Raw genomic sequence first — 11,685 nt, forward strand, 5'->3', positions numbered from 1 at the left:
AATTTCGAGTCTCATGGTAAAGGGTCTGAATACTTATGTAAATAAGGTATTTCTGTTTTATTATTTGCAAAAATGTCTAAAAACCGGTTTTCACTTTGCCATTATGGGGTATTGTGTGTAGATTGCTGAGATGTTTAAAAATATTTAAATCATTTTAGAATAAAGCTTTGTGTAAAGGGTTTGAATACTTTCCGAAGGCACTGTATCTGGAAATAGTTGAGTGCTTAAAATAAGGGGTTAAATATAATGTTATATCCCTCATATATAGGACAGACACTTTCTTTTAGATATACATGTATATAATATATATGTTTATCCATGTATAAATGTGTGTCACGTCCTGACCTTAGTTCCTTTTTTATGTCTCTATTCTAGTTTGGTCAGGGCGTGGTTTCCCAGACACAGATGAAGCTTAACCCTGTACAAAAAAAGCTCAATGGATAATCTCCATTGAGCAAGCTTTTTAGCCCACGACTGGCCCTTTTAGTACACAACTCTCCCTATAGTCCACAATACTGAGAATACGAATACTGTATATTGAATATTCCCACATTCTTTTGAATTCATATTTGTGTCTTAATGTACATAGGTCCCTCTCTGTGAGATGCAAATTGTACTTTCATCATTTCCTGATAAACATGAATTGCTGTTGGTACATGATGTTTGATCACAACAGTGAAACACTCCATCTCAGTATGTGAGCTAATCCTGATAGCTCTCAAATGGCCTCTATAGCTTTTACATAATACCAATATATTTGTCAGAATGAATTTGACATAGATTTTTATCAAAATTGTTCAGTTAATTTATTTGGCGTTTTGGGCAGTTCTAATGTAACTCCATGGCAGCACCCAAGGGGCTTGAAGTTTCGAGCTCTCCCCGTAGATTTTGTGGTGGTGTCGTGTCCCAATGAGTTACAGAACACTGAGCCAATCACAGCGCAACTAGAGAACATTACCAACCCCTACGCTCCGTATTTTCCACTGGCTGCCCCACCACCACAGAAAGCACTGAGCTAGGCTGAAACACCTACATTTTGGAGCTGCCTTACTCAAGAAAGCAAAAAAGAGATCATGTTTGTATGCGACTTCTTAACTCAATGCTCATGTATTTTTTACGTTGTTTGCAAACTGATATGTGACAAGTATTAATGCCAAAATAACATGCAAAATAGGTTTTTAAAAAACGAATCATTTGGTTATTATTATTTATAATAATGCCCCACCAGGCCTGATTGACGGGTCACCACTGCACTTTTCCAGCAAGTCAGTTTGTCAAATATCTTGTCCTGCTAGAGGTGCCCCGGTCAACTGTGAAGTGGAAATGTTTATGAGCAACAACAGCTCATCCGCAAAGTAGTAGGCCACACGAGGTCACAGAAAGAGGCCGCTGAGTGCTGAAGCGAGTAGCACGTAAATATTTTCTGTCCTCGTTTGCAACACTCACTCCCGAGTTCAAAACTTCCTCTGGAAGAAACGCCAGCACAAGAACTGTTCATCAGAAGCGTCATGAAATGGGTTTCCATGGCCGAGGAGCCGCACACAAATCTAAGATCCCCGGCTGGAGTGGTGTAAAGCTCACCGTCATTGGACTCTGGAGCGGTGGAAATGCGTTCTCTGGAGTGATGAATCAAGCTTCACCATCTGGCTGTCCGACGGACAAATCTGTGTTTGGTGTATGTCAGGAAAACGCTGCCTGCCCGAACGCAAAGGGTCAACTGTAAAGTTTGGTGGAGGAGGAATGAAGACCTGTGGCTGTTTTTCATGGCTAGGCCCCTTAATTCCACTGAAGGGAAATCTTAACGCTACCGCATACAATGATATTCTACACAATTCTGTCCTTCCAACTATGTGGCAACCGTTTGGGGAAAGCCACTTCCTGTTTCAGCATGACAATACCCCTGTGCACAAAGCGAGGTCCATACAGAAATGGTTTGTCGAGTTCACTGTGGAAGAACTTGACTGGCCTGCACAGAGCTCTGACCTCAACCCCATTGAACACCTTTGGGATGAATTAGAACGCAGACTGCGAGCCAGGCCTAATCGCCCAACGTCAGTGCTCTTGTGGCTGAAAGGAAGCATGTACCCACAGCAATGTTCCAACATCTAGTGGAAAGCCTTCCCAGAAGAGTGGAGGCTGTTATAGAAGCAAAGGGGAGACCAACTCTAAATTAATGCCCATGATTTTGAAATGAGATGTTCCACATACTTTTGGTCATGTAGTGTCTATATACTGTAGGCCTAAGGCCGAGACAATAAAAAGACAATGGCAGAATAAATTCAACCACACCTTTGTTTCATCACAAAACCGGAGAGCAACACCAATCCAGTGAAGTCCACAAAACATACTGCATGTAACAAGCAGTTACATGACCTACAGCATGGTCAAGCGAGTTAACGTTTCCAACATTTTCAGACTACAAAACAACTATTGATTTAGAACCACGGAGAGTTACCATGCTGTAGGGTTGTGTGTGTGTGTGTTTGCGTGTGTGCCCGCATGTAGAAAAAATATGTTGACTCACCCTACTTGTAGAGAAATGCCCATGCCATCCTCTTTCATGTTGCCTAAACGGTCTATGACTCTGTCATACACGTTTTTAGTTTTTGTTGTCCTAGTCTACCTGGCTAAAATGCTTGCTCTCTAGCCTAACTTCCTTTCATGGGCAACGATGTGCCAGGCCAGCTAGTTAACATTAGTCTGATGTTACTACATCTAGTTACATGTTGAACTTCCATCCTCTCAGGCCAAGGGCACAATGTATGAATTTATGGTTGGAATCGCCGTTAATTATAATTATTGGCCAGTATGTAAAATTAAGTAAAACCACAAATCCCTATCTCCATCCATGTCTAATTTAGGAAAAGGCAGATTATATGAGATGTAACAATTCAAGTGTTCTGTCAATGATGTTTGGCTTCTAATGTGATGTGATTGGTGTGAAGCCAAATCCAAACTGGCTTCCCTTGACGCTTTTTTTTTGTGTGCCATTCACAGCTGAGCTCACTCAGTTTAGCTCAATGCTGATGGCCTAAAATGATCAAGGGAGGCCAAATGCCTCCCTTGAAATAAATAATGGTGTAACAGCCTACAGTTTTCTTGACATTTTGTTTTCATTATTGTGAGAGGCTCATGTTTTACCGGTATGGCGTACCCCCACGGTGTAACCCCCCCCCCCCCCCCCCCTATTTTGCTGGGATGCCGTACCGGACCGTACCGCCTTACTTTTACCCCTGATTATATAACAAATCTTAGCTTAACCAACAGTCATTGTTTGTAATAAATGCAATCACAGACATTGGCGGGAAAATAGACAGAAATGGTTAAATCAGAGAATCTTGAAAGGTGAATAATTCACCTCAAACAACAATAAATGCACCACAAAATGTATACCTTTGGAACCTAACCAATTGTCAACTTGCATCATTTCTATGTTGGCGTATCAATCACGGAAATGTGTAACATTCTTGATTGATTGGTTAAGGAATAGCATCACACTTACCAGACCATGCCTTTTGAAAAAGCCCATAGATGTTTTTTATTGAGTTTCATTAGTACTACATAAAGAATGTAACTATGTAATTTTGGGTGCAACACATGCCACATGTATAAAAAGAACAAACAAACAAAAAAAAATACACAGTCACTTATCTTTTAAATTAGATTTTTCATATTCAGTAGAAACATTTACTTGACAAAGATTGTTGCCATGAAGTTTGGATCATCCTGTACACATAATAGTATAGACAAATAATAACCAATAATGAGCATTCAAGTCTACATTATGCTGTATCCAGAACTGTCAGAAAACGGCGTCAGCTTCCACTAGTATAATGAGTGGAATGTTTGCCAGTACATGCCTGCATAGCTTCGAAATGGTAAATAGGTCTTGTATGTTCAATGAAATGCACATTTTCACGATATCTGCAATCCATATAGGAGTCAATTTGAAACAGAAGCTTTGTTTTTTTTTACCTAGCACTTCTTGCAACTCGTGGAGGGGTTCTGCACCATCACAGACCATTGTAAACTTAGATTTATTGAGAGATTAGAAGATTAAACCTTCAATAAAAAGTTGTTTTATATAAAAGTACCTTTTGTAGGAACGCAGTATGTCCAGTAAACTCTTAAGGCTTTTCGTATCTGGCTTTGGAAATTCACAAGCTCCGGACGCCATGCTTGAAAGCCAAGATTTGTTCAATTTTTGCCGTGCTCTGTGCTACTGTAAACATATTGATATGTGTGATGTTACTTTTGTATTGTAAATCGAGTGGGCAAACATACAGGCTGAGAATTACAACCAATTTGGAGTTATCATGGCGCATTATGTATCCAGCAATGCTAAGAGTGATGGGTGGTTGATACCATTGAAGATGGATAAGCATTGGCCTGGTGTTGATTGATGGCAACAGTGCAATAGAATAATATTATCAGGGAAATATAGTATATCATCAGCAGCGTATTTATTCACTAGTTGTTCTATAGTGCTGGACTTTAATTCAATACTCAACTTTCAGATACATCTGGACTCTGTGTGAGAGGTTACAGCAAGGGCTCGTAATTAGCTATCATTCAAGAACTCGTGTCATATTAATTACACATACGTAATGTTATTAATAATGAGGGCAACATGCTCCCACAGGAAGTTAATAATATAATGGTCTGGTGAATCACTACTGTACATCCCATGCAACAATACCAAACGCTTTTTCGGAGGGCTATTTCTGGAATTACCGCTCTTGAGGATGCAAAAATTGAAGAGGTTAGATTATAGAGTCTGAACACATAACACATGCATGCAAAGATTGGAACCTACACAGTTCCAGTCTCTATTTTTCCAAGAGCTCAAGAAGTTTGGATATTATAGAGACGAGTTACAATTATCATAGGAATTATTGTTCATTACCAGTATGTTAAGCATTAGCATTAGCATTAGCATTAGCAGCTAGCTGCCACAGTGTACATGGATCATCTAAATACTGCAAGAACAGAATAATTCAATGTATAGCGCTTCACTGATATACAAGCTAGCCTAAAAGTGAATGGGTAAATGGAGTAGGATTACTGGTGTACAATTCACATTGGCAGGTTAGGTTTGATAAAATATAAACGTATCATGATATTGTGTAATATAATATATTCAAAATGATTCAGCTATTTCACATTCTCATGCATACAACCACAAGAAGCGAGTCCATTGAAAAATAGTCCAAGCATAATTTTTTTCCTGTGGAAATGGCTGAGAAGAAGAACTTAATGAGACATTAAAACATGTGCTGCCTGTCCAAAGAGAGTGTACACGTCTGGTTTTATACAGATGAGCACCTCCTTCTCACTTCTGCATATCACACTGCAAGAGGAGCACGATGGAAGGATCACTCTTGGCCGCCTCTTTGAACTCATCCAATGAGATTTGGTCGTCGTTGTTCTTATCCATCTTGCTGAAGATCCTGTCCACCCTCTGCTCCGGTGTCAGGCCGTCCTCGTTCATCTTCATCATGATCACAGTGCCCACCATTTTGTAAATGGCCTAGAGAGACACAGGGGACGACATGCAGGGATGATAAGTAAGGCAATACCACAGAAAGGAACAGGGGTATAATTAATGAAATACCTATTTTCAGACAGTCTTGGTTAATATGTTAACATGTTCAAAGTTTAATCTCAATACTACTGCAGTTATTTACCAATGTCCCCCACAATATAACACTGTAGTCCTACACATTCTCCTGATTATCTAGCTAAACTTGACCGTCCTCTGTCTCAATGTTTCCTTTTAGCCATGTTTGTCTTTGCAGAATACATTCTAATAACATGCACTGCTGATTACTTCAAACTGGATAGATAGCTTTAACAAATGGTATATAAACGTCATGGTAACAATCCAGTGTAATTTGTTTTAAACACACAGTATAGGGCTGGTTTCCCGGACACAGATTAAACCTAATTTTAATAATGGACTAAAAAGCTTTTTTATTTTACCCCTTTTTCGTGGTATCCAATTGTTAATAATTACTATCTCACCCTCTGAAACACAACTGCTTCTTAACACAGCACACCTCCAACCAGGAAGCCAGCCACACCAACTGTGTGGTCTCTGAGTCTCTGGTGCGCAATGACAATTGTGGACCTCCCGGTTGCGGCCGGCTGCGACAGAGCCTGGGCGCGAACCAAGAGTCTCTGGTGGCACAGCTAGCGCTGCAATGCAGTGCCCTAGACCACTGCGCCACCCGGGAGGCCTCCTAAAAAGCTATTTCAATGGAGGAAATAGCTTTTTAATCCAGAATGTGGCTTAATCTGTGTCTAGGAAACCAGCCATCAATGTGATTCCTTACCTCGATGATCTCCAACATCTCCACCCTGGTGATCTTGCCGTCTCCATCCAGGTCGTACATGTTGAATGCCCAGTTGAGCTTCTGCTCGAAGCTGCCACGCGATGTGATAGACAGGGCACAGATGAACTCTCGGAAGTCGATGGTGCCGTCGCTGTTCTTGTCGAAGGTCCTAAAGGCGTGCTGTGCAAACTTTGATGCGTCGCCATACGGGAAGAACTGCAAAGTAGAGTGATTGATTGAGAGACAGCTGTGATATCCAATTATTTATTCATCTCTGACATGATGTTTAAAAACATGTCTTTAGCTCTATCTCACTTAGCTCTCTAACTGAAAGGAACAGCTTCCTTCAGTGTTGTGTATTCATTGATGCCAAGGGAAGCCAGGCTTCCCCCAAAAATGTACCAAGAAAAATCCTATTAAACAGAAATGGTTTTATCTTTCGTCTCTCTGTGTTTCAGAATTTTCCTTCAATTCGCAAAAGCTTAATGTATCTCACCGGAGAAAGCATCCTAGTGAGCGAAACAGCGCCCCTCTGTCTCTGTATGTGTAGCCCATCTATCTAATGCTGTCTGGTCAAAAATAGTATGACATTTTTGCCACCCGTAACATTGGATGCAAGGGAAGCCAGCGAGCATTTGGCCTCCCTTGATATTTATTTGTATACAATAACAGGCCATCAGCGTTGAGCTAAACTGAGTGAACTCAACTGTGAATGGTCCTGGCACACCAAAAAAAGTGTCAAGCGAAGCCAGTTTGGTAGGCTAATGATAACTAGTTGGACTAGAGAGCAAGCATTTTAGCAAGGTAGCCTGGGAAAACAAAAACTAATAGTATGTACTGTCTGACTGAGTCATAGACCGTTCCGGCAACATGAAAGAGAGGAGGATGGCATTGGTAGTAGGGTGAGTCATGTTTTTTCTACTTACGCACACACAGAAATCAGTACCATGGACAGCCACATGATATTTTGCTTACGTTGATTGGACTAAATTGTTTTGGGAATCGTTTAGTTGTCACTGTATTAGACTAAGTATAGGTGAGCGATTTGATGATGTTGAAATGTTACATTTGAAACGGTGCTGGAATAGTGGAGGCAGCTCCTGTTTTCTTTGCGACTTGTGGTAACTCTATGGTGTTGGTTTAGTAGTCCGAAAATGTTGAAAAGATGAACTTGCTTGACCATGCTATAGGTCATGCAACTGTTGGTTACATGCAATATGCTTTGTGGACTCCACCGGACAGATGTTGCTCTCCTGTTTTGTGATGTAACGAATTTATTCTGACACTTGGTCTTCTTATTGTCTCGGCCTTAGGCCAACATATCATGGTTTTCTAGGCTTATGAACTAATAGAGCAAACAAAGCCATTCATCACAACACAGGTTGTAATATGGAATGTTTCCTGTCTTGGCTCCCCAGTGATTTTACCCACACACCTCTACTGGTTTCCTTTGAACCATTTTCAAGGATTCCATAATACATAGCTCAGAGGGACAACTGTTCAGGCATTATGATCAGTTAGAAAATATATTGAACAACAGTGCCGTTTGAATACGAACAGAGAAATCAAACCCTGATTCCGCTCTGTTCTAGCTTCACAAAGATTTCTCAGAATCACATTATATAATCATGATATCAATCATTTCCCTAGTTAGAAGTTATAACACCATATAAAGAATGTCTCCAGCATGTGAAGCAGATGTACCACACCTGATCTGCAATAAGAGAATGTAGCCAATCACAACACACCTTGACATAGAGCTGTTGGAATTCGTCCAGGTTCAGTCTTCCGCTGGGGCAGTCTTTGAGGAAACCTTTGTACCATTGCTTGAGCTCGTGTTCGTTAAACTCTGTGCTCTTCACCAGGTCCTCCATCACCTCAGGGGTCAGCTTGCTGTTCTGTTTTCCCATGGTGCCTGTTGTGCAGGAAGCACATGACCAAAGAGACTCAATAACATAAAACATCTCTGAAAATGATGACTGGGAAGGATTTATACTGATTAGAAAGGAAACTCCAGCACATGGGTGATCTTGATGCTTCGCAACATTTAATGGATCCAAGACCAACGTTTCAGTTTCAGTAGACCTTCATCAGGGTATTTTTTATACCAACGTGTAGTACAATGTAGCACAGTACATAAGGCATATCTTCATTTGAATCATGGTGAGAGAAATAGCCTATCACACATTCAAATGTATGTTGTGCATTATAATGCATTATGCATAACGCATAAGGTGTTATAAACGTGCTTATAATGCGTTATAAAGAGAGGGTTTTCATTGGAAGTGTAAACAACAAGTTTGCTCTCAAATCTGCTTTGTTTCAAACAGTACCTTTATAAGGAATGAAATTAGTAAAAAAAAATTAAAAAAATAGAAAAGCTATTCATCAATAATGAATTGCTTTGCCTGCCTGATGCCAGTGTTCTATTTGTGTTTTCTAAATCTGTTGGCACCACAGTCTCTGGCCTGACATCACACAGTGCTGGGCAGGAACACTGCAGTCAGCAAGACTCACATCAAGCGTTCGATCATTGCCTATCATGTAACAACCTAGGTCTACGTTTTACCTGTAGCCTATAGTCTCTTGTGACAGACTTTCGCACTCGAGTTTTGTTCTAGATTCCAAAATGACCAATAGCCTGATGTTTGGTGTTCGTCCCAAATGTACAGTGTACATTGGTAGTTTATTATATAGGGAATAGGGTGCCAGTTGGCACGCATGCTTTTAACTGCAGTTCACGTTTAATAACGTCAAAGTATAAACCTCTAGAGGAATCTATTCATTAATGAAAACGAAGTGAGTGATAATGACATGTCCTCATCACATAATGGAGTAATTATATGAAGTCAGCAGTGTGTAACTCATAGAGATCATGGGCAATAATAATAATAATAATCATATATTTATTTCATACAGCGCTTTTCATTACACAAGTAATCTCAAAGTCCCTGTAAAAACAAAACAGGCATTCATGTTGATCTCGCAAATTCTTGGGCGATGCCTTCCGCAACTTCAGATGATAACACGATGAAGAGTGAGGGAGTCTGTAGTTAGATAGGAGTTGATGCGGTTCTCTTCAGACAGGCAGCATGTTTTGGGCGGAGGGAGGGAGCATCGATGGTGCAGTACTCCATTAATCCTTTAAAGCCATTGACTAGATAATTAATCGACAAGGGAATCAACCCAACTTGTGAGCTGCTCTCTCACAGTGGATCATCATCTTAAATAATAAAAAGTCACAAATCTGACAGCCTAGATTGGCGGTGGCTACTGCTTACATCTGTTCTGCCAATATGTTGACTATGGAAACTATACATGGAACTTCATACAGTTGCCTTATATGCTAAAATGTTATCCTGTCCTAGAAAACATAATACAATGAACTCAAAGACTAATTGTAAATGGACAGTTGTGGGAGACCATGGTAACTGGAACAACTATAATATGACAAAAGCTGTCGATGGCCTGAGGTAGGCTATGCAGTAGGCATACATTGTGATGGAGTCATTGACAGCAAGCACCGTGCTTGAACCAACAACCATGTAGCAGTGCACTTTCTATGCCAAAAAGGTGCAGACCTTTTTGCAGAGGCCATGTATGCCCCATACAGGCACATTACACAATACACAGGCACACTACATTGCCACGGGCTTGGCCTATTTGCACTGTATGTTGCATACCCAACATTTGGCGCAAAGGATATTGTTCATTAAAAAAATGACATATATTTAGATGATGCTACCAAAAGGCTTGTGTTGAAATGATTTGGATCTTACATAACATCAAGTGAGCCTAAGGCATGGAATGACCTTGAGGAGGAACATTTTGCTTGAAGATGAGAAAAGAGATCAGAGGGAAGGTGAAAATGGGTTTGGCTCCTACGGTCTGAAGGCTTAATATTCTAGTCCCTTAGATTAACGTCGTTCCAAATATAAAAATGTATAGTTGTCCACATCACATGTACGCGCAACACTAACGTCATGTGGAGAAAAAAATGCAATTTAATTGCAGATAGAACATGTCGTTTCAGATATCCAGTTCATGGTATAAGCCTGCTAGGACATAGAGGTGGGTATGCAAGTGCATTCCGATAGAAACGACGCAGTGGTGTGGGAATTAAACCTGGTTAGTGATAACCCGCCCGAAATCACACCACTCACTCATGTCATTTTTCACCATGCGCACCATCTAAAAATGATAAAAACGTAAAAAATGAACTATCAACCAATCAAATGACATCTGGTCATTCTCGTGAAATGTGAATAAACCAACGGAAAAACATGATATGGATATTATTTTCGAAATATAATTAGTTAAGCATGTTTTTATATTTCTAAACGTTATGCAAATGTTAATGATGGATGCACATATCCACCAAATAAAACGCCAAAACCTCTCCCCAAATCTCATTCAGTGAAACGTGTCTAATAAGGGCAGGAAAACCCCCAATTATGTGATACATCGTGAATGGAAATTATTATATCGGTAGACAACCATCTCAAACTATTTAAATACATGCCATGCCAACATAAAAACGACATTCTGCAGACACATGCTTCTTACCTTATTATACAATTTTTGGAGATGCAATTGCTAATGGTCGTCTGCACTGTCGTGTATTGTGAGACAGTAAAAAACCTCCCGATGATCAAGAGTGCCCAAATGGGAATATACCCTAAAATTGGCCTCTTCAAGACGCAGAGAGAAAAATAACGGGTTCCCGTGCTATTCCAGATGAGACAGGCGCAGGCAGGCAGCAGCGGCAGTAGGGACCGATCCCACGCTAGTCTTTGGTAATGCGACTGTAGACATACGGCGTCACCCGTGTGCATCACAAATTGATCTTATGTTGACTGTTGTCTCTGTGCATTGCTCCAACTGATTGATTTTATATTTGCGTTGATAAAAGCAGTATAGGCCTATCTATGACTTATAAGTCGTGTTCCCTTTTAGCACAAATAATTACATTTATTGGATAGGTAGGTGTATGGATAAATTATGATTGAGGTGACCAAAACCAGTCAATAAGCACATCCAGCATAATTAAATATGTGTTTTTACCCTGGGGGCTTTTATTTGGTTTTGTTGAAGGGCTATGCATCATAATGGAATATTCAGTAAATATTTACACTTTAACAGTTATATTCAATCAGATTATACCACTTACCACTTATGCCCCTGCAAAGCCTACTGCAGTAAGGCATGTTGCCCTATTCTACATTTGCAACGATTTCTGCATGTAGCCTATGTAGCCTAACTTCCAATGCAAACATGGCTGTAAAAAAAGGATAGGCTATATATACTGTTTGACTAATTCAAATATACTGAAGTAGCTTGTAAGAAATAA

At 40.2% G+C, this 11,685-nt stretch overlaps 1 protein-coding gene across 1 annotated transcript; it reads right to left on the bottom strand.

Moving 5' to 3' along the window:
- Positions 1 to 3,513: 3,513 nt before the first annotated feature.
- LOC110497579 (visinin-like protein 1) lies at positions 3,514 to 11,664 on the bottom strand. Its single transcript, XM_021573754.3, has 4 exons — positions 10,902 to 11,664; positions 8,084 to 8,250; positions 6,336 to 6,551; positions 3,514 to 5,530 (listed from the first exon to the last, which is right to left on the bottom strand). The coding sequence occupies exons 2-4, from the start codon at positions 8,243 to 8,245 to the stop codon at positions 5,333 to 5,335; spliced, it is 576 nt and encodes a 191-aa protein (XP_021429429.1). The 5' UTR covers positions 8,246 to 8,250; positions 10,902 to 11,664; the 3' UTR covers positions 3,514 to 5,332.
- Positions 11,665 to 11,685: the final 21 nt, after the last annotated feature.

This window comes from Oncorhynchus mykiss, chromosome 19 (assembly GCF_057628025.1).
Source record: "Oncorhynchus mykiss isolate SJ-2025 chromosome 19, ASM5762802v1, whole genome shotgun sequence".
Classification (NCBI taxonomy): domain Eukaryota; kingdom Metazoa; phylum Chordata; class Actinopteri; order Salmoniformes; family Salmonidae; genus Oncorhynchus; species Oncorhynchus mykiss.

Excerpts from the sequence above, each read along its gene's own strand:
- LOC110497579 (XM_021573754.3), bottom strand. The coding sequence starts at position 8,245 with ATGGGAAAACAGAACAGCAAGCTGACCCCTGAGGTGATGGAGGACCTG. Across the intron at positions 6,552-8,083 it reads TCCAACAGCTCTATGTCAAG|TTCTTCCCGTATGGCGACGC; the intron begins GTGTGTTGTGAT and ends TCTACTTTGCAG. Across the intron at positions 5,531-6,335 it reads AGATGTTGGAGATCATCGAG|GCCATTTACAAAATGGTGGG; the intron begins GTAAGGAATCAC and ends GTGTCTCTCTAG.